The sequence below is a fragment of the Puntigrus tetrazona genome, chromosome 1 (assembly GCF_018831695.1).
Source record: "Puntigrus tetrazona isolate hp1 chromosome 1, ASM1883169v1, whole genome shotgun sequence".
Taxonomy (NCBI): domain Eukaryota; kingdom Metazoa; phylum Chordata; class Actinopteri; order Cypriniformes; family Cyprinidae; genus Puntigrus; species Puntigrus tetrazona.
Window position 1 is genome coordinate 23,230,667 of NC_056699.1, and position 24,755 is coordinate 23,255,421.

Here is a 24,755-nt window from a genome sequence, read left to right on the forward strand (position 1 = left end):
CTAGTTGCCTTTCTTGGCATATTATCCGCACGTACACATCTACACGTGTGTTACGAGTTTTCATTTGTGGTTTTGGTAACTTACAGAGATGCAGAAATGAGCTGCGTGTCATCTGAAGATTAAGATTCAGCCACCGTTCTCCACCGGAGCTGCTCCTGTCAGTTTTATGGTCTGTGCACGACTGTGCTTCGCTCTTTACTGAGGTATGAAAGCTGCTGTCGGTTAATTAAGATTTGATGGAAGAAACCGTGCCTTAATTAAACTTTTGTCATATCAAATATGACCCAGCGTTCTTCTAAATACCTTCTTTTGTGTTCTGCAGAAGAAAGAAAGCCATACAGGTTTGGAATGACATAAGGGTGAATAATGATGACCAAATTTTCATTTTTTTGGGGGGGTGAACTATCCTTTTAAAGGGCATTTTGGAGCATTTATGGGTTTCCATACAGACGGCTTCATAGGAAGCAATGCCCTTTTGTCCTGCTGGTCTCTTGTCTCCACACACAAAGACTATTGTGCCAAGACATTGACCTTTCAGCTCTTCTTGTTGTTGTTTATTACCTCAAGCCTTCACAAACGTACCAAGAAAGAAGCTCTTGTGTTCTTTGAAGCCGGCCAGCAGCGAGTCTGTCTACTGGCTAACCCTCACCCCATGAAAAAACAATTAGGCCACTTCATAAGAATTGATTAGCATGTTAATGAATGGGCTACACTTTCTCATCACGAGAGGCTACGGCAGGGGGTAATGAGGGGAGAGGCTGCTCTCAGCACCAGCTCCGTCCAGCTGGTTGTTATGCATGCCGAGAGGCGACATCGATCTCGGAGAAATCTTATTACATGCTCCAGACACTGTCTGCAAATGTTTAGCACTGAACCGAGAGAGGAGGGGAGAAAGTTTCACAATTTAATGTCGTAAAAAAGGAAGTGATGATGTGTAAAGCATGCGGCCAGGTTCTAAATGACGTTCTCCACTTTTTGAAATTTCATCAGCGTGGCACGGTAAATGGGAATTGTGGCGAGCGACCTTTAAAACGACCTCACGCAGTTGTTCCTGGTTCAGTGTTAACAAGCCAAGTCAAAGGTCTTGTCATCTTATGTGCAGAATGTTGTCCGTTTATTATGCTGCCGGAGCCCCTTCATCAAGGACACAGATGAAGAAAAATTCTCTCAAAGCACATTTATTTAATTTGAACAGTGCTCAAAGTGGACTTGCTTACAATTTTTCAATTCTATATTTCACTGTTATTATAATTTAAATTACGGCTTAATAATGAATTTTCATATTTTAAGATAGAAGTATCTGTACACTGAAAAAAAGTAGGATTTACTTTGAAACAATTGTCCCTCAGACATCGATAGTAAATTACTGAATAAAATGTGTTTTTAAAGTAGAAAGACTAAAATTGTATTTTCTCTACTATTTATAACTGTATTATTAAAAAAAGAATGAAGAAATGAAGATATATATATATATATATATATATATATATATATATATATATATATATATATATATATATATCACTTAGTCTTAATAAAAAAACAGTTTCACTAGTACAACTTTTGTTGCATTATTGTATATTATAAAAATTCTTTAAATACTTGAAATAATTGAGGTATTTGTTTTTTTTTCTGTTTTGAAACACGCTTTTACCTAGCAAAGATTAAATTGATCAAGAGTGACAGTAAAGACATTTCTAATACAACAGATTTAATCAGCACATTAATGATAATAATAATAAGGAATATTATAATTACTGCTAAAGGTAATAACCACCGCTTTTCCATTCCAGGAGCATATGAAAATAAAAAAGTTATTTAAAATTATGAATATTTTACTGTACTTTTACCAAATACAACCTTGGTGAGCCTAAAGAGTCTTAACAACTACTAACTTTTGAACAACATTGTTTATAGAAATATTCTCAAGAGACAGACATGTGATAATTTAATTAAAACAACAACAACCATTTTTTTTAGCTTGTCACATGTCAACATGGGCCTAGCGTTTAGGACTTGCATCTGAGCTAGTTCTAAAAACAGGATCTTTGGTCTTTAAAACAACCCGCCTGCTGCTCCTGCAGCCTGACTCTGGCTCTTTTGCTCTCTCATTCTCTCTCTCTCAGGGGATAAAGGTTAAGACTGGTATCAAATGAAGTGTAAAGCACTCACGCCTGTCTTCCCTCTGTCTCTTTTTATCCTTCCCATCCACTTTTTTGTCTGTTTTCTACCTTCTTGGCAGACCTATATGTTTACCCCACTGCATCTGCCGCAGGCTACCAAATAAGTGTCAAAGAGGGGTGAGAGACAGAGATAGATTTTGAAGTCAAATGTCTTGATGAAGTACCACAGTCTCCCACCAAGGGGAAATTACTGCAGCGTTTCGACCTCTTGCACAACTTGGCATGATATTAAGTTAAACACAGAAAGCTATGTCTCTTTGAATAGGTGAGACAGAAGTAAAATATGATGTCAAAATATGATGTCTGCCTAACAGATCTGTCAGCATCTATTATGTCATTAATATTCATTAAACAACACTGCATAAAAAAAGAGAACCCCCCACACTTCATGGATGGATTAATTTAGTCATTTTAATAAGCCCTTTAAAACCAAACATGAACACATAGTTAAGTCTAAATGAAATAACTATAAAGCTAATTTAAATTACAAGCCTCCTGCTTCTCAAAGTCAGACAGTGTTCAATCTATATTAATGTATTAAGCTATGATTCATGCGGTGCAAATAATATGACTACTTATTCATTCACTTTATTACTGGCTCTGTTAAATCCTCTTGAATAATTACATTATTGGAGAGATTCCTTTTACATTTTATTTTACCGATATGATGAGTAAAAGCACAACAAACAAACAAAAAAAAGAGTAATTTATAGATAAAGAAGTTATTAAACACTTCATATATAAATTACAGTTTGTTTAATAGGTAGCAAAACTGGTGTTGAGAAACGTTTCTTGTAAACTCTGTGTAAAACTACAATACTGAACACTGAAATGTCATGCAAAAGATACAAGGCACAACTAGATTAATTGACTATTCTGACTAATTTTTAAATTTTTTATAATTTTAGTTTTTACTTAATGAGACAAAATTTTGCACAGAATTAAGCAAAAACGCAACATAAAATACCAGATAATGCCTTCAGAACAAAATGTTAACTGTGACCTCTGAAGGCGCATTAGCAAGCCTGTTCTCACGACCAAAACATACCTGTGAGAACTTTTTTGCAAGATGTGAAATGCATAGCGCCGTGTGCATTTCATGAGATATTCAAAGTGAAACGTCCAATGAGTGGTGGTAAAAAAATACGAGTTTTTTTTCCTGGAATGAATACATCTGGTCCGTTTTATGTGACGTTGGTGTCACCGTAGCTCTGGTTTCAAATGTCCATTGAGTGGCGCTATAACTCTTAACGCTGACGTAAAAATATACCGTTTGTCTTTTTTTTATCTCTAACCTTTCAGCTCGTGAGTCTCGTTTTTCACAGGATGTGCACTGGACTTTTAGAAAACCGTTAAAAGTGCTGCTGATTTATCACCTCTAGTGTTCATTTCTGTTGGGAACTGTCTTTACTGTTGCTTATTTTGCGTTTCGCGAAAAGAAACACAGGAAAGTTTTCGTCATGAGACCGGGTCAGAGCGCACCAACAGACAGTCCAATGCTGACAACTGCCAGAGTACACTAACTCACTTTACAGACATTCCAAGAACCCGCCAGTACCAATTCAACATGTTTAATTGGCAAAAAAAGCACTGACCAATGGCAACAAACATAACACACTGAACATGTCTTTTGCCATCTGTCAGTGCAGTGTAAACTGACCTTAAAATAGCTTCCTTCTCACTGAGTCGGAGCGAAACATGTTCAGCAGGACCTTAGCACAAAAAATTAATCAAGCCAAATTAGATTAACATTAAATGAAACAAAACTACTTAGTCAATGCAATTTGTTCTTAATATTGCGCATTCATCAGGGAATAATGAGGGTGGGGTTTAAAAAGTGAAGAAGCGAAGGTTTTACTAGTTAAAGTTCTTTTACTCGCACGGTTCTGCCTTGAATACATCGGCAAAAAAAACGAGCTTTTTAAAAAGCTGCAGAGAAAACGATTACCTTTTGATGAATGGCTTTAAAAACAAACATTGTTTTCTTCGGAATAATATGCACTGATGAATTGCACATAATAAAACCAGGGACATTTATTAGGAGGGTAATTAGAGCCCATTTTTATTTCAGGTTTTCTTTTGTACTCCAGGCGGAAATTACAACAAAAGAGGGGAAATTGTAATAGAATACACCAAAACAGAATACCTGACTACCGTGACCAACCCTGAACTTAAACTCCTGACTGTTTACAGACTCAGCAAACATAGCCCAGACACAAAGAAAGTCAGACACAGACGGTTCTCTCTGCTGAAGGAGGACACGCTGTGCTCCTGCTGCACACAAAATGAGATGGAAACACAACTGCACTTTTGAACCTCACGCGCTACACATAAATCAGCAACATATTCCATCCTTCTTATGCGAACCGCTAAAAAGACCATCTATTGTGCATGTATGTGTAATGTTTACTAATGCTTTGTCAATGCAAACCAGTTTATCATGTCAGTAAAGCGCGTTTTAATCTTGAATCTTGAGAATGAAGGGATAGAATGCTAATAATAGCAGCGTTAAATGATCACAAAATGGTATGCGCTAAAGTTTTTTTTTAAAATATATTTTGACTGCAATAATCGTTATAATATGAAAATAATTATGATTAAAGGATTTTAATGAAGAAAATATTTTTTTGGTCATTTGTAAAACTGTAGTCAACTTAAATGTATGTAAATCTCTCTAAAATCTTTGAATATTTTGAAATGATGTTAAATTGACAAAATTTCTAAATTTTATTTTCTCTCACACACACACACACACACAAATTACATAAAAATAAAATGTAAAAGTGTATTTTTTATTAGTATAACTCAGATAAATACAATTTACAATGCATCCAATGAAAAAAGATACATTGCTGGGTATTAAGTGATTACATGTTATCTGGACAACATATAAATATAATAAAGTATATGACATTTTAAAGTGCACATAATCATACAGTTACTTTTATAGAATGCATGATTACATATTCACACAACGGCAGTAAATTATTCATAATTTGATTTGCCCTAATTCTTCTTTTTTCTTTTTTTTTGTACGCTTTTGTACAAGTGGAAAGACTTCCCTCTTTCCATCACCTCACAAACCCCTTGTAGTTTATTCACGAACCCCCATTTCAGAAAACCTGGAGAAAGAATGCAATCTGTTTTAGATCAAAAGTAATCTAAAATCTAATCAGAATACATTAAGCAAGTGTAATCCAAAACATGTTCATCACGCGATTTTGTAATCAGTAACAGACGTCAATTTGTAAGTAATCTTCCCGACACTTAATAGTGAATATAACACGATAAACTTTCACTAGAGCATGTAGTGCATAAAGAGCATAAAAAGATAATTTCTTAGTTTTGCTTTTAACTTTTTGTTCTGTTTTCTTTTGCATCGATTTCCCCGTTTCTACAGGCCGAGCTGCAGAAGATGAGGCAACAGGCTCAAGAGACGAAGCAGTTCATTGAGAAACAGGAGGCAGAGGAACGCGAGCTGCTGAAGATCATAGCGGAGGCTGACGCTGAGAGGATCCGGCAGAAAAAAGAGCTCGATCAGGTACAGGTTTCAGCGAGTGTCCGCGTGTCCTTGTGCTCCTCCTTCAATAGGCTGTTTACGCTAAAGATGAAAGAGACAGTAATCTAGGTTCACTCAAAAGTCATTAGATCTGGAATCTCACTTCTGAGAAAGTCCAGCAGGAACAGGGTCAACCTCTCTTTAAAACAGCAAATGGAAATTGAATCACCGGGGAGGCCAAATTGGTCTTGGCATTTTGAAACATTTAGAGCTTCTGATCTCGGTAAGTCAGCGGTCGAACATGATTAAACCAGCTGAACAGTCAAATCATTCAAATAGTGAGCGCTGATGTAATGATCAGTTTTTTTGCATCTTAATCTATTAAGTCAATAAAAAACGAATTTAATATGCATCTTATGATACGCACACTTTCGTTACTGTTTTAACATTTAGTTTCATACCCTTTGATGGGGTTAAGGTCTTAAAATGTGATGTCAAAAAATTTGAGGGGTATATTAATATATCAGAATATGTCAGTAGTCATTAATATGTCAGTGGTAGGCTTGTCTTTAATTTCTCTTTTTACGACTTAATATTAGTTAAGTCTGTGGGATAAATACATTCATTGAATAACCTGATTAATGCATCATGAATTTGAAGATTTAAAAATATAATATTAGCACAAAATACTGTTTTTTTATTTATTGGTTTATTTTATCATTGTGTTTATCTGATTTTATTTAATTATATTGAAAAATATACACAGACAGATTATAAGCTTAGATATCCTTGCTTGTATTTTAGCTGAATTAAATATAGATGTGTATATATAGCTTTAGGCTTTTATGGAGAAGAAAATCGTAAAAGCTTTTTTTTTTTTTAACACATTAAGTAGCAACATTTTTTACAGCGTCTTTGGTAAGTCATTCGGGTCAGTATTTGAGATCATAAAGTGAATGTAATGTTAATATCTGATGCTGTACATTGCTGACATTGGTTCTTTGGTAAAGGTTAACCCATTCAAAGGGCATTCTGTCCAAATTGCCTTTGCTGACACCAGCTTCTGTACTCTTCTGGCTATCCATACACATTAATAAAGCTTCATCGTCTGTACATCCCTGAGCTTCCCAAACCGTATCGTATACTGTATGCCATGCAACAAATCCCTCATAAATACCATGCAATACACACAGCTTTAAGCATTGCAGAGTTTTGTGCATGCTGTGTAGTACAGCTATAATGAAAGTTCAGAAAGAAAGTAAATTACCATTTTACATAACTTCCTAGTATATATACTGTGTACAATAACACAAAAATGATTTAGACGTTATATTTATTTATTGCATATGGCCTTCCAAATGTTTTTCTCCGACTTTTTGTTAAAATCCATTAAAGTAACACCTAAAACTTCTTTATAAGACATTTTCCCAAACCTTCACCACATTTGTCATGTTGCGTGAAGTTTTTGGCTATTATCCTGAAAGACTAACACCGCTGAGTCATCAAATCTTTGCAGAAAACACTGGCCCGCCTTTTATTTCTGTAATATATCGCCTCACCTCAGTCGGAGGTGAAAGTACTTCTGAAGGTTTTCTCACAGATGCTTGAAGAGGTGTTAAAAGTGCCGGAACTTTGGCACCAAGCTGGTAGGAATTAAAAGGAATGCAACAAAAGACGCAACATTTATACAGAATCCATGTGACAGGATTGTGAAATTGTACTGTATTCGGTATTAATAAGACTAATGTTTTAATGTTATGTGCATGTGTTTACGTGATTGTTTTCAAGGTGAGGAATGAGCGTGACCTCCTGGGAATGCAGTTGATGAAGAGAAACGAAGCACTGGCCTTACTGTACGAAAAGATCAAAGTCCAGCAGTCCATAATGAACAAGGGTGATATACAGTACAACGAACGACTGGAGGATATCAGACTCCTGAAGCTAGAGATCAAGAAGCAAAGACGAGAAAAGAACATCATCAACAAGACCGTCTCTAATGTGGAGGACCTCAGGTAACACACAAGGGTGTATTTACTGCAGTATGTCTTTCTTTTCAAAGTATATGTTCAAGTATGGAAGTGTTTCGGTTTGTCGTTGCACACTAAGAGTGGGCTTAGGGTGGTTTCACACTGAAATGTGTTTGACGTCAGAGATCGATTCGTTTGATTGGTGTGAAGGCTGTTTACGGTTCATGTGGAATTGAGTAAGCCTGAAAGTAATCTGGCTTAATGTTGTGTAAGTGAATCACTTTTGATGCACTTTTGAACCATTTTATGGCTTATATACAGCGAAACATCTATTGCTCTAAAACCTCTTGGAAGCAGGTGCTTGATTGCTTTTCTGCAACACTCATGTACTGTACTCTTCAGAGGTATAATGACATAATGATTATGCCTCAATCACAGGTACATATACAGCACAAAGAGACGGAGCTAATTGAGTGCTTGTCAGATAATTCTCTTGTCAGTATTGACCCCCGCTAGATGTTTATTGATGTTTTCAAAAGCTGTAATTCACCACTCTCAATAACAGTCACTTTTTCGGTCACAAAAGACGTGCGATAAAAATCACTTTTAATGGAGTTCTTAGCTGAGTAAAAAGGAGGCGGCAACAGCTCGCTGTGGAAATTGAGGGAACGTTTGAAAGCACTGGCAGGTCTCGCGTCTAAAGTCACACCAGATCTATAATAGATGGGTTTTACTAAGCTTCAGCTGGTTATTTTGGTAACATAAGGAGTAGTGATGACCTCACATTTTCCTCCAGCTCTCAAGCCAATGCAAAATCACTAAATATTCAGTGAGTCAGAGTCTGAATTATGTACTGAAATTTCCATAGCCCCAAAATGATTTAATTAATTCAACCAAGTTCTCTCCAGAGAATGCGAAAGACACAGAAAAAGACTTTTCTTCTTCTCCTTTTTTGGTTACATTTCACTGCCCTTTATCAACCACTTAAATGAGCAAAAATCTCTATATACATTTAGAACTTTAAAAAGAAGTGATAACGAGCAACACGTTTGTTCAAAAATACTGATTCAGGGACAACAAATCAGCGTTTAGGAGCAAGTCATTGAATTATTGAATCATTCACTCAAGTTATATTTACAGCTCTGATTCATTCATGAAAGAAATAATGGCTGGCTGTATCCAGAACCCCTTACTTTACTGTGGTTCATTCACAACACTGATTGATTCTAGAAGAAAACAGGCTGCTGGCATTATGAGTGAATCTTTGAATCATTCATTCAAATGGTTTGTTTTTGCCTCTAATTCATTCATGAATACAACAACTGACTTGATTCCAAACCATGTACTAGCATTGATTCTGCAATGATATGATAAAACAATAAGAATAGTATTCTAGATTATGGTTCTAAATTTAGCATATGTCATATAAGCAAGTCATAGAATCATTTACTAAAACAATGTTCACAACTCTGATTCACCAAAGAGCAACAACAACAACAACAAAAGCTGTCTTTATGACTCATTTATTCACTCATGTGAATTGAAAGCTCTGGTTCATTCAAGAACAAAACAAGCTGTTGTCTGTATGAGTGAGTCATTGAATCATTGAAATGATTTGTTACAACACTGACCGATTCAAAAACCAAACAAGCAACTGTTCTTTGCGAGTGAAACAGTTGCTTAAATGATTCATGCACTGATTCACTCAAAAAGCAGCTGTCTTTATGACTGACTCATTGAACAATTCACTCAAACGATTTAGCTAAAAGAACAAAACTATTGTGTGTCACTCTGTGCAAAATTTAGGGCTTTTTTTTTTTTTTTAAATAACCCATACACTTTAATTTGTCACTATCCACAATGGTGGTTTGCTATTTTCTAGTCAGCTGCAGTTGGACTGGCATTCTCAATTTGGAGAGCATTTATCTTCTGCTAAAAATGAGCACTCTTCAAATCAGCCATGCCACCACAGCACCCTTAACTCTTAACGGAAAACATACACGTATCATTGTCCTTCCTGTGCTCTGAAACATATGTGAAAATCAATGAGCTAGTGCTAAGGTTTCAGAGAGACTAGTCAGCAGCCGCTGTGCCAGATGGGTTGACTTGATGCCCGAGCTTGGATGCCAAGATCTCTGCTGATATACAAGCCTCTATGGTAAACAGGTGGCAAATTTTAGTCATTATTGCTGTCATCAGTGCAATGTAGTTCCCTCAAAGACGCTGACTGTAGCATATCGGTGCCTGGCTGTGGAGCAATATTTCCTTTAGGTTTAAGGGTTTCTGGGACAAGTCCATGAAAGCAAAGTCTCATGAGGAGCTGACATCCGTTTGTGTTTACATTTATAAATTTAGCAGACGCTTTCATCTACAGCAATTTACAGATGAGGAATTCAACACAAATACAACACCAAGATTCAAAACTGTGTCTTGCATTAAGGAGCAGCTAGATTGAGCACAACAGATGCAAAAAGTGTTTTTAGTGTGATGATTTATTTTTTTTTTACTCCTTTTAAACAGATTTCTTTATTTATTTATCATGCTCTTGATGGACATGCTCTCTTCGACTGTCATTGTCTACCAAGAAATGTTTACACGTCTACTTTTTAAATTCTGTTTATTCCCAAGACTGCAAAGCTGAATTTTCAAAAGCAGTTACTCCTTCAGTGTCACATAATCTTTCAGAAAATGTTCTGATTTGGTGTTCAAGAAGTATTTCTTATTATCATCCATATTGAAAAAAATGGGATGCTTTATATATTTTTGGAGCCTTTATGGTCACTTTTGATCGGTTTACTGGGTACCTGAAGAATATATTAATTTCTTTAAATAAAATAACATAAATAAATATCTTACTGAACCCAAACTTTTGAATAAACTTACTGGAATGTCAAAGTTATGGATCCAACTTCATTGAAGAATATCTGTCATAGGAAAAGTATCTTGAAACATTTCAAAATACTCTACATCAGTGGTGCTCCAAAAAGACCCTAACAAATTCAGATGGGACTTCATCTATTCCTGTAGAGTGACCTAAAGAGAGCTGCTGTACTGTTGTTGTCACCTACTGAAGCGGAAGGTGCTAGGGTGATAAGTTTGACTTGATGTCGCTGTGTTAGTTTGTCAACTCATGGGCCCCTGAACACTTGTCAACAAGCTTGTGATTCAGTCACAAATAATTCTCTGCCTCTGTGCAACTTAGCAATTAAACCGCGCTGTATACAACCAAAAATAAAGCTGTAGAAAAGACAGTCGAAAACTCCTCTAGTCCATAAGAAATGCGTTCAAGCGCGTCAAGAAAGCTCCTCCTAACATCCACTCAACAGAGACAGAAGAATGATTGGAATGTAAATGCATCCATTTTCCTAATAATGACAGCCGAATGAACTCTGCTTCTTAAAAGAGATTGCAATCAAGGCTCATGTACATAATGATAATGTATGCAATTTTAAATCATACATAGATACACGCTCAGACTTTTCACACTACCCACAAGGTCACCCCGTATCATGATAAGGTACTTAATATCTGCTCCTGTAACAGATGAAAATGACTATTGAGAGATAACACGTGTGTTATTTTGATAAGGTTTGCGACCCTCCCTTTAAGTTTTAGAACTATAGGTCTGCACAATTACTAGAATAAATCATCGAGATTGGGACTACTGTGATTAACAAATCTCGAAAACCGATGATTGCAGTCAAGGCTTTACATTGTGATTGTCTGAATGTCCAATTGGAAGCATGCATATTACCCACTGTTCTATATAAATGACTGGATTGCTTAAATAATTCTAATTTGGGGAAGCCATCAGAAGTGTTCGATCCTGATCCACACCAAGTTTCAAAGCAGACAGAGCTCATATTATCGCACGAACAGCATTAGCACTGGTTTTTACTTAACGATTGCAGTAAATGAGACCATGATAATTTAAGCCATAATGAACTAAATTCTGCTGCATTTTGCCTGAAATATTCATTAGAAGATTCAAACCAACGAGTGGAATGAACAATACAGAGCACAGACCAGTGATGTGTAAGTGTGTGTTTGTGTGCTTGAGTTTTTTCTTTGATCCAGCTTTGAACCAAATTGTTGCGTTGTGTGTTTGTCTAGTGTAATGAGGAGGTCTTTCCATTTCAAATGATTTCAAAGAGCCCGTACTCCAAAATAAATTATGTTTGGCTAACTCTGCCTGAATCACAGGGTTACCCTTACGTGCACTTCACGTCAATTAAAGCAGCGTTAGTACGTGTTCTACTGCTCTCAAACTTCTTTCCCTCACTCCATTCCCCCTTTTTTATTGCATTAGAGGAGCATTATATAATTGCTTCTCAGAAATAAGGACAGAAATAGAAAGAAAAACAGAATGAGAGAGAGAGAGGGGTTACAACAGATAGACCTTACCTTTGACATTTTAGCTCACTGCTGCACATTTTCCGGACAGAGGCCTTGGACTCTATCACAGCTCATTGTTTTATATGTGTTCTGCTGTAGGCACATTTCTGTAACTGCTCTATTTTTTCTTTCTCTTTTCCTACATATCTGTCTCCCACCGGTTTCCAGTAGCACTTGTCTTCCATTCTTTCTACTTTTATTACTCTATTTCTTCTCTTAAGCGTGAACATTTGTAGTTTGTGGTCGGTATATCATTGAAATATGTCATTTTCTACAAAAAATAAATAAATAAATTGCGTGCGTGTCGATCATGGCAAATGTGAACTGTTATAAAGTACGGAACACTATACTCTTTCTGCTTGAAAGTGCATTTATTTTTCGCACAATATGGTTGCATGGTGCTCAAAGTATCATAGTTCCCAATAAAAAAATAAATATTGTAATAGTGCTGTCAAATTATTAATTGCTATCAATTACATCCAAAATAAAAGTGCATGTAAAGTGAACCAACTCCAGCGTAAGGATTAAAGCAGGCTAATGTTTTTCAATTTGTATTTAACATGATACCAGCTTAATAAAAACATTATAACTTTCTAATTATAATGCATACATTTTGTCAGTTATTCAAAAAGCAGCTACAGAAAATGAGCGAAGAACGTTACATTACCAAAGAACATCATCATATGCTCAGTCTAGCTCGAGTTTAAGCACTTTAAAAACACTCTCATTATAATCAGGGAAATTACACTGTATGATGAATAAATCTCTTACACTTACATTACATGTACATCCACACTTGGTGTTTGTGATGACAGAATTTTCTGAACAATGGAACTCCATTGTTTTAATGATGTCTCATCTGAACTCCTCTGATTGGCCATTGTATTTATAAGCTCAGCATAAGTGTGTGTGATTGGTTGTAATGCGCAAAACTGTAAAAATGCGGAAAAGAAATATAATGCAGCAAACGAGCCTAATATTAATTAGATCAGCCACAGACTATATCTCTATTGTTGATACACGATACAATCAGCAATGATTATCATTATTTTGCAGATTTAGATCCCTTTCTCGGGCGACAACATGCTCCTACTGTGATTAGAATGAAAAATTCCAAATGTTTCAAAAACCTGTCATCGAGACTTCCATCTTTTTTTCACCTCTGGATGAGCTAGGTGAAGCATACGGAACCATATGTTCCTCCCATCCTCTTGCTCATTAGAAAATGGAAACTTGAAAAGCGGTTGAGTGGCATCCTGACAGATGAATTCCCAGTAATCCGCTTCCATTCAGATCTGCATGAATATTTCATTAGAATTAAATAAATGTTTCTTAAGCATTGTCTAACTGCTAGCTGCACTACCTTGAGCCTTATTTGTAACATAGCATTATACGGCGCTTTCTTCAATCAAACCAAAGATAAAATCCTTTGGATAATAGAGGTTTTATGCATGCAGTCTTTACAAGTTTTTGGCAGCTGGTACAACTTGAAATCAAATTAGAGAGAGGAAAATGGCATTTCTTTTAAAAGTTAAAAACAAAAAACGGTATAAGCAAGAAATAGTCAGTCAGCTGGTCATTATTGCGTAATAAATAGACAATGTTAATGTATTTGGTTTTGGTAACCAAAACAAGACCATGTTACTGAATCACTGCTGTTGTTGTTGTAGATTATTGCTGCCGCAAAGCAAGGGCACGAACTTGCTACTGACATTAGATACAGTTATGGTCTATGACTGTATATGGTCAGATATGGTTCTTTGAGTATTTATAAACCCATAGCATCTATACAAGAGGAGCAGGGGAAGTTGGAGGGTTTCGAGGAACCCTGAAAGGGTTAATCAAACAAGTAGTCTATGGTCCAAACTTACGCTATTGGCTGAATGAGCTATTGGCTCGTTCTTTAGATTCTTAGACATGCAGGCTGCATTCACATTGTTTTTGGCTGCTTACAGAGCCTGGGGCTGTCAAAGAGACAGGTGGGATATCTCAAGACGCCTATATCAGTGATATCTGTCAGGTAATAGAGACATATGTGTGGTGTTTATAAGAATCACTTTTGCGGCAGCTTTAGGGTGTTATATGTAATAGTGCTATGGCCTATAGGAGGTGGCTTTTAATGTTATCTAGTGGGAAGATGCTGATGTTAATGGTGCTGATAAAAATTAGGCCTGTACATAGTAACAAGGCCAGTTCATGACACCATTGCCTTTAGTTTTACCATTTTCTGCTATTGCCTGCAAATATGTGTAGTTTCAGTGGGAAGACTGCATTCTGCAACATGAGAAAATGTGTGTGTGTGGGTGAGAGTCCTGAACTCTATAAGCGTGTTGATTAAAGTTTAAGTCCCTGATATCAACCCTGCCTTCCTGAATAAATCAATCTGTATACTCCGACCCACTCTTTCGCCTTCCGTATCTCCATGCAGATCTCATTCGAAACAACAGCAAAAAGGAGGAATATAAACTAAAACACTGACTAAGAGAAACATGTGGATAAAATGCACGTGGTTTTCTTTTTTCCATTCGAAATCAGTTATTTATTTGTCATAGTGGAATTAATTTGTTGACTGCGAAAGATGGATGGCTTGCTTTCTTTTAGTGGACAGTGATGTATTTATGCAAAACACAATTGAGAAGAGAGAATAGTGAGAGCAGAAAAACAAAAGCTTTGCCAAAAACACAATTAAAATGCATAAATTAAAGCCACAGCCAGCAAAAGGCGAGCAAATGGAAAGGCTGCTTTTATTTTTCCCAATCTGGACAGGAAATCCTTTCAGGGCTCTATTGTCTGCCGTAAGGTGTAGTAAAATGACCAATGACTAAGATTAATACAGTCTCCCTGGAGCACTGGTGTCAGTAATTACAGTATGCTCTTATGTCACATTTTATATTATTCTCTTTCTTATATTTCAAAGTGTAAAAATATCATGCATTTGTGTGCACACAATACTAAGTAGCTTTTGTTGAGAACAGAACAGAACAGAACAGAGTGCCACTAAAAGTATTTTATTAAAGCTCCAGGAAAAAGTACTTGCTAGATACAAACTTATGTTGAGAACTGGAGTAATCGAAATGCAACCTGAAAAAGTCTTTGTGTTTCAGGGTCAGATTAGACCTGTCTTGAACAAAGTGATCAAAGAATACTTCCACTCACCTAATAAAAGCTTGGACAAAGTGAATGGAAGTGGCATTGGAAATTCAATAGATTCCCGTTTTGATGTTTTCTTTATTTGGCTGATATTAATAGTAGATACATGTATGATATAATACATGTTCCAGTCCTTATTATCTGTTGCGATTTCCAGTGAACATCACATTTGCACACCAGTATCTGGTAACATGTCTATTGCTGTATCTAATTTAGAAGGCTACACCCTACGTAGGCTACATTTGTCAACCGCATACATCATTGAGGCTGTCTCAATTCAGAAAAGTAACCATTACGTTCTAAAGAAGGTAAGAAATTACAGTAATTAGGTTTCAAAAGGAAGAATGGTTAAGGAGGCTAAGGATATGTGCGAGATGTACAGTATGTGGCGACAAATGCGACCTACATAGGGTGAAACACAGCTTATTTGAAGTCACTGAATCATTCTTTCAAATGATTTGCTTAAAAAATTGTTCACTTAATCAAATCACCAAATTTTGTTTGGTGCCACTGATTCATCCAGGGATGAAACATGTGATTGTGGTTATGAGTGAGTCATTGATTCAATTAGCTTCAAAACTATTCAACGAAACACCACTGGCCGTGTGTTGCTCTGAGATGTGCAGTGGTTCTGGTGTGGATTTGTTAGAAAGAATTTCCTTTGGGGAAACAAGGTACGTGTTACACGTAATGTGTAATGTTGTAATGTCTAATGTTTTCTTTGCAAAGACAGTTTTCCTGTACACCAACGAAATCAGAGAACGGCGACTGTTTGTGTGTGTACATCGTTGTCTGATAATGATGCAACAGGTGTACAAGAGGATTCCTCTTCACATCAAAGCGCCTGAGGTCTTGTTTGTTTGGCTTGCCATCAATTTTAATGAAGGAAGACACTTAATAAAGACTCGGGTTAAGGCCTAAACACGAACGCTTGATATGTAATAGAGAGCTTACAGTCACCACACACTGCAGGGGAAAGAACAGAGTTTGATATTAGCATGTTATTAAGGACAAACATCTCGTATCTACTAGCTGATCATTTACACTATGCAGTTACTTTTACATCTTTAATGAAATCTATAATGTAATAAGCATTTCTGTTAAATTATAGCAACACTTTCATATAGGGACTAATTCTCACTATTAAATAGCTGCTTAACAACAAGTCTATTATTAAAAGATTGTTTGTTTGTTAGTACATATATTATGCATGATCATATTCTACATCCCTAATCCTACCCAACACCTAAACTTAACAACTATGTTATTAATGATTAATAAGCAAGAAAATTACGAGTTTATTGAATTAAAAGTTAAAAGTCATAGTTAAGAGAATTAGTAAAAAAAAAAATTCAACTTAAAAGTGAATTAGTGTAGCAGCATAATAAAATTTCTTATCATCAAAAACAGGCTTTTTTGCGTCAGGAGCATGGCTGTGACGCCTTAAAACACTCCCTCTATAAACCTCAGGTTTAGGAACCGAGCCGCTGAGACAGTTCTAAATATTAAAGATGACATATTAAACTCAAAACAAGAGCTAATGCCAATTTTTCTTTCTCAAACATAGCAAACACTAACAACATTGATTTGTCTGAATCATAAATGACGAAAAAAGACCTCGTAAGCCTTGAGAAATCAATCCATGCCATTTAGAAGCAATTCCACTGTCTTTTAGTACAACATTTGCAAAAACCTCTCCAGTTTACTCACATTGCTAGACAAATGATAGTACACTGAAGACTGTGATAATCTAGTTTTTTTCCTCAAGGGAAATGACTTATTGATCAATTTAGCATGCTAATCGGTAACACCCTCATAATCTCAACCTGCATTGCGCTCAGGTAAATGAGCTGTGCGCTATGCTCATCCATCTCTCTCAATTGCTTCACAGAGAAAGTTCTGCGACATTTTGTTGAAACAGAGCATCATATCATTTCAGTTTAGCATTCAATTGGTTACAGGCTCTTTGTCATCTCTAGCATCCAAGATTTAAAGACCCTCTTAAAAACCTCCTTGCTTTTTTAACACTATTTCTTCGTGCACATCGCATCTGCGCGTCCGAGTTACTTGCTGCATCCGTCGCATACCGTATAACAGGTACTGCATTTGGTTTAAAACTTTGCTTTGTGATGGTTAGCAAAGTTTGTTCTATATAGTATGATTGTGTGTGGGATAAATGAAATACTTGCATTGCTTCACAAGCTTTCACAAATTTTCTACTTTGGCCTTAAGAGATCATGTCAATCAGATGTACCATTCAGGATTTTTTTGCCTATTGTTTCATTAACATTCTACAAATGTGGACATACTACTCGATTTTTCTCCTACTGTATAGTATTCCATATATATTTATACGCAGAGGCTTATTATAACGAGTTTTTGTTGTGTTGTGCCAATCATGTCTTGTAGACAGGGTGTTATTTTATCTCCCTTTTATTCACTTTTCTGTTTCTCCGTTCCAACATTTTTTTTTTTTTTTTTCTGCGTGTCCGTAGTTGCCCTGAGAGACGATTTTGCCATTCATTTACTTTCAATGTATTTCAAGAGGCTTTTCTATTGTGGCTGAAATGGTGTAATTTGCTTTTTCTAGACTTTGGCAAGCCACTAGTGCTAATAGGTTGGCTGATGGAGCGTTCAAGTTGTTTATTTGTGGAGTTGAATCACTGTAGCAGGTCAAAGGAAGACACTGGCTGTAGCTAGGCTTGTCATAAGTGACAGTGTTGAAAGGGTGGAGTACACACAGAATACACTGTTGCGCAAAATAACAGGTGGGTACATCCTAGCAAAACACAATAGAGCACTGGGATCTTTTTTTTCCAGTTTGTCAATAATAACGTCAACACATCAAACATTGTAACAGGCTACAATATTACAGCTACAGTAAACACGTAATCCCCAGTTTCTGAATATTGAGGAATATTTCACAGAAAAATTACATTTACTCACAGTATATAGATATGTTTGTTTCTTCACTGGAACAGACTTAAAGAGAACTTACATTAAATCTCTTGCACACCAATGGATTCTCTTCACAATTATCCATGACTCCAGTCCATCAATCGCTGACTTGTAAAGAGAAAAGCTGCTGGTTTGTAAATAATCCATCATTCCCCGTAATCCTCTCACATCAAAATCCACCGACATATCTGTTTTAGACCATTTTTGCTCGTAAAGGGTGCTTTCAGACAAAACAGCTTTGAAATTTAAAACAATAATAAATTATTAACTGATTTTGAAACCAAACATGAACTGATTTTGCAAAAAAACGTTATTGGTTCTTTTTTTTCTTTTCATATCCCTTCGACATTAAAACAATAATGCACTATTTTTGGAGGCTAAAATTTTATGGGAAAGTACCACTCAGAATTGATGGGATCATCTGCGAATGCTACGATGTATTGTGCGTACGCCTATGGAAAAGCACGCATGTCTACAAGTGTCTTTTCAGACAAGCCTGCTGCGGAGAGGGAAAGGTCAGGTAGGATTATGTTGTGAGCCATAACCTGTCGATATGAGATCCAAGAGATTTGTTTCTCCCTCTCGCTTCCATTCACCCTCTTGTTTGCATTTCCCTGTTTGTGCCTGTTGTGGTGCATAAGTAAATAAGCGAAGTGCAGGCTTTTAGAACCTCTCACGCAAACTCATTTTCAAAGTGCTGTTGCATCCTGCCAGAATGCAGGGAACTTTAAATGACTGACTATAAATTAGTAGATTATTGTTGCTTTTATTGTGGCCTTAAAACCAGAATCAGAGTTACTCTGCTGGCGTTTCTTTTTTCTGATGGCAGACATGAAGTGTTTCATATGCAGAGGGAGCTTCTGAAAGAGAGGACAAGATGTCGAGCTCTAGAGGATGAGCTTTCAAATCCCTTGAATTTACACCGCTGGAGAAAACTAGAGGTATGGGCTTGCATTGACTTGTTACAGAAAACGGTTATATAAATAATACAGCCTTCCAAAATAGTTTTGATTTTGCTTCTCTTTCTTTGTAGGCGAGTGATCCAAGCAGCTTTGAACTGATTGAGAAGATTCATTCTCTTCAGCGGAGACTGATAGCGAAGACTCAGGAAGTTGTGGAGAAAGAGCTCATGCTACAAGTGAGAAGATTTTCTAATTGGTGCAAGCCGTGGAGCAGTTCTGTATTATTACATGTATATGAATTTACAGATTCATATTATTAAAGCAGAAAGTCAGATTACACATAGAACATGGGGAAGTGCAAATTATATACACTTCTGTTCAAATATTTGGGGTCAAGAGGTCGGTTCATTTATGTTTCTAAAACGTGAATATTGTTAATATACATGTATACACACATACAAACTAATTGCATAAAAATATGTGTCTGTGTACATAAACTCCAAAATATACATGTAAATTGTACAGTAATCTTTACGATTTAAGAAATCAAGAAAAAGTAAAAACAGTAATGTTGTGAAATATTATTATCATTTTAATATTACAATAATATATGTATGTAATAATATTATGTAATAGTAAGGTTTTTATGATGACAGCTGAATTTTCCGTTTTTTTTTCTTTTAATCAATGTATTATTATTAGTAATTTTAAGAGGATTTTTAGGATTGTTTTATAACAGCATTTATTTACAGCATTATATATAACATTACTGTTTTTACTTGATTTCTTAAAAACTCTTGAAGATTACTGTATAACTACATGTAAGTTAAATTAATAAAAAATAGATTAGTTATGAAAGTTATGTAGTTGAGATAGATTTTCTGTTCTTCATTAGCATGTGTGACTTTGAGGCAATTTAAAGTAATCTAAAAGTAATACAGATTGTTCTACTTTTATATTGTGATATTTGGTTATTAGGTTACGGAATATGTTTTTGGTTTTTTTTTTATTCTTTGCCTGTGGCACTTTTACACAAAGCACCACAGATTACCAGATAATCAGACAGTCCAACATTAGTTTTACTCTTCCTCTGCGCCTTGCTTGTTACATTATTACATATTTAGACTAATTCGATTATGCTTCCAGCTCCTAATTACAGTAAAGTACTCTCTGCGTTTACCATATTAAAATCCCTTCCACAGAATTCTGCTGAATCTATCAGGACTGATAATTAGTGATTTTTACTGGAGTCCGTTTTTAAAGTACGGTCTCCTTAGACACATTTCCTCCCTGCCATTCAACTCGATAATATACAACAGCAGAGTCTATCATTTATACATTTAGCCATACATTACTTGTATTATAGTCTAGAGCTAGTCTTTGTCCTTGCATATGGTGTAGTATTCAGAGAGCCCTCTATTATCTGTAATGAAGTGATCCGTGCTGTTCATTGCTCAGACTAGAAACAAATGTGATTTCTCAGATGTAGCAGGTGCTCGAATAGAGCTTCTTGAGGGAGCAGCGTTTGTTTATATAAATGCACTCGGAATCTCTGATTAGGTTATGAATGGAGAGATGGAGAGAGGTGCTGCTGGCGTGACTAGGGTAACTTTTTATGCTTTCCTGGTTCTGAGATTTTTAATTGGGTTTGTTTGTTTGTAGACTATAATGGTGGCTCCAAAGCAACTAATCAGAAACGTTATAGAACTGTGAGGAGGGGGAAAGAGACAGACAAAATGTTCTAGGAGTAACTGTCCACTTTACTTTCACCATTACGAGATGGGTAGACATGGGCTGTGATGTTCGGTTTGATGGTGTTAAGAGTTTTTTCTCACTTCGGATCTTCAGCTCAGATGCAGTGGAAATGATAAAATGGGCTTTCAAAATGCCATTAACATCAGACAGACAGCCAGTATAAAAAGGTTCCTTTCACTGCCTGTATCAAATGAAGCTTAATAGACTGGATCGCAATCTCAGGACATGAGCAGCCATTTTCAGGGATCAGATAATATCAAATCATGTTTGATTTCTTTCAGGTCATCACTATATACACCTTTTCTTCCTAAACTCAATTCAGAAAACGCTATTGATATTTACACAGCTGTGGTGGAGAGTATAATATTGTCCCACACTATTTCCTCTGGACAAACCTTTTAGACTTTACCAGAACCGTGCAGTCTTTCATTTCATACAGTTGAGATACATACACAATATGATCGATGTCTTTGTTGCTAATCTTTTCCTTTTTTTAGCATTTTGCATTTTTTCCCCCCAGGTGAAAGTCTCTTAAATTTTTGTTCTGGTAATATAATTTTTAACAAAGAATTTTCAGGCTCACCATCAAGTCTTTAGTGTCACATGATCCTTTAGAAGACATTCTGAAATGCCAACTTGCTCCTCAAGAAACATTTCTTATTATTATTAAGCAATGGAAATTGATTTGCAGACTAATATTTTGTGGTATATCTTATCATTGTGATAAATTTTCATGATTCCTTGATGTATAATATATTGAAACAGAAATCTGTTTCTAAAACAAAATGTCATGCTCCCTTTTTATGAAGTAGTTGCACATTAATAGGATATCGGCCATTTATTAGTAGTAATTAAGCACATATTAATGCTCTGTTCTGCATGACTTTACTCTTCATCTCAAATTATACCCAATAACTAAACCTAAAAACTTTACTAACTACTAATAAGCAGCAAATTAGGAATTTATGGAGCCAAAAGTCATAGTTAATAGTGAATAAGTGTCTCTTATTCTAAAATATTACAGAAATGTCTAGTATGTGCTTCTATATGGTTGGGAAATGTTTGTTGTCTGTGTATTCTTTGGGCCAATTCTGTTGAAGCTATGAATTCCCGCAATCTGAAAATGAGTGAATATGTCGATGGACTGCAGATGAAACGAACCGTTCTTCGAGGGAACATCGGGATGCTGTGCTAATTAGGTTAAAGCGGAGCCCTATAACTCATTGTGGAATTATGAAGTCGCTCGTCTCAGCTCTGCGTATCGGCTCAAGCGCTGTGTGAGTCTTGAGCTGCCTTTGATGCCTTTTAAAACAGCCCCACCACACAGTTGTTAGACAGCAGGGCATTGTTGTATTGTTTTGTAGCTGTTTGCAGTGAAAATTGTGACAGCGTGCACAATATAGCGCCGTTTAGGACACAATAGCAAAAAGCCATTGCAGTCAAGACAATGCTGCACTTCTGTAGACGGAGGACACTGGTGATTCAGAAAACGACGCAAGACAGGCTCCATTTTGAATATAATACCCATTATAGATCTTGAAGTATTCACAATGCAGCACTTTATGGCAAACAAAGAGCAGACGCTGTTTTTCAACCAGATACAGACTCTAATTGTCACATTATTTGCGTCGAGGCAGTGCGATAATAAAACGGGCACAGAACGTATCATGTCCGTTAATATTCGTGCAGGCAAATCTGGACGGGCGATTAGCGGTTAACTATTTATTCATGCACGGTGGCCGCGAGATATGGCCCAGTGACTCACCAAATTACCAACTGAGGTATGACAGGAAGGTCTGTTTTACCTGCAACAGCGGAGTTTATTATGCCCTACAGTTAATGTAATATAACACCGTAACGCAGATAAGTCACAAGGTCTGGCGCCGCAGAGTTAGATTGAGTTTTCCGAGCTGAAGTTTTCATTTTGGTAAAAGAGAGAGGAAGGTGATACTGTAACGCAGGAGATCCAGCACTCAGAGGAAAATCGCGACCTCTTATTTCCAAAGCTCATGCACGATCACTTCCTGTTTTTCGAACGCTACACTCCGGTTTGAACTCTCTCGCTGCTTACACACACAAACCTGTTGAGTGCACAATATTATGAGCAATGCCAGGCACCATGGACACTAGGCATAGTACAAATACATATAAATATTTACTTACCAGAAATACCCTCCAATTATTCTTTTGCTAAACTCAACCGGTCTAATTACTTTTATATTTTTTTTTACTTAAAGCAGTTTAACTGTTTGAAAGTAGTGTTTCAAAAAGATATACTGAAGTATATTTAATTGTGCTGAAGTGGAACTACTGCAAGTATATTTCGCATTCACTTTACATATCTAAATAGTTGTGGTATTTAAAGATTGTAAAATCCTCAAAAATAATAACTTTAAAACGCATTTTAGGCCTAATATTAATAAATGTGCATTTTCGTAGTAGTACTCGAGCAATATGTCAGTTAATATGTAAATGCATTATTATGAAATTAATGCATTTAAAAAAATATATTATTTTGGAAGTGGTTAATCATGGTTAATTATTTGACGGCACTCATTTTAAAATAACATATTAACAAAGTATGAAATGAAAACAGCTATTTTTAATTGTAAGAATATTTCACAATTGCTGATTTTACAGTATTCTTTATAATCGCAATTTGCATTTTAATGAATACAAATTAGCTCGTGAGCATGGTTGGAATCTGTAAAATAGAACTTTTTTTTGTTGCCATAGAATGACTTAATCATAATCATCAACACAAACCCCCAATAAAAACAAAAACATCGAGCTAAACTGATTTCTGAACCAATTTCAGTTTGAGCTGTGGGTCCCCAAGAATAAGTTTGAAAGCCGCTGATCTACAGTATATCATTATTTTTTCACGTTTGTGCTGTTGTTGAGCTTATAAGGCCTGCGACCCACCGATTGAGACCCACCGCTTGAAGTCACAAAGGCTTTTCTCCTCTCGTTTGTGACGGAACCTGTGCCATGACAGCAGGAGCAGCAAAATAACGTCATTGCGATTGTCAAAATCAGCTGTCAAGGGAGGATGTCTCCATCGTAAGACGGGTCGCAAGCCGCTAGACGTGCGATTGTCGTCCGAATTCTTTGGCGGAGAGAAAACGGTTGCGGGGGTGTGAAAATTGAACGTGTCCCCGTCACTGTCAGTCACGGCACGTCGTCTTCATCTCTGAATGAAGTGACACGCAGAACATCTGTTTGCTTTTAAAATGCACTCGTCGTCTACCGATCGCGCCGAACAGGGACAGCGGAGCAGCTCCGGTTACTTTAAGTGTTCTTCACGTTCTGTGATCATTCACTCTGACATATAGAGGAAGTGAAGTCAGAAGCGACGTGACTTCCTGTTTGTTAGCAAGGTGTAAAAATACTCGTTACGTAAGAGGCTGATTGTAGACGCGTTGTTAAATACGAGTTAGAAGTGAGTGAGGATATGGAGAGATGAGAATTTGAAGGGCCCTGTGGTGTGGTCATTGAATAAAAGCTAGATATTCTTTGTCGTTTCCTCAGGGAGGATGAATTATTATCAGAGTGTTATATTTAGAGACAGTGTTTTTCTATTCAGTAGGTAAAAGATATTTTTAATAACTATCATATTGTGGAAGAAGGTTATATTGCCTGTGTTTCACAGTAGATAATTTGATATGTAAAAATAAAATAAAATAAAAGTTTAATGGCTAAATTATAATTTTTTTTGTATGCAGCAATTAATACTTTTACATTATCTATTATAAATTATTTTAATTTGCTGCTCAAGACATATTTCTTATTTTTTTATCACCGTTGAAAATGGTTGATCTGCTTTATATTTTTGTGGTGATATACTTCTTTTTCAGCATTATTTAATAAATAGAAAGTTCAAACAAATAGCTTTTTTTTTTATATAAATATTTTTGTAACGTGTAAACATTACAGCTATTTTCAG

General features: G+C 36.1%; 1 protein-coding gene across 1 annotated transcript in view; it reads left to right on the top strand.

Annotated features, from left to right (window-relative positions):
- cfap58 (cilia and flagella associated protein 58) overlaps nt 1–24,755 on the top strand; it is a 71,380-nt gene that overhangs the window by 25,278 nt on the left and 21,347 nt on the right. Inside the window, exons 12-15 of the mRNA XM_043232697.1 lie at nt 5,584–5,724; nt 7,471–7,694; nt 18,982–19,093; nt 19,186–19,290. Of these exons, the coding sequence (XP_043088632.1) occupies nt 5,584–5,724; nt 7,471–7,694; nt 18,982–19,093; nt 19,186–19,290 (582 nt within the window). The remainder of the gene's footprint in view (nt 1–5,583; nt 5,725–7,470; nt 7,695–18,981; nt 19,094–19,185; nt 19,291–24,755) is intronic.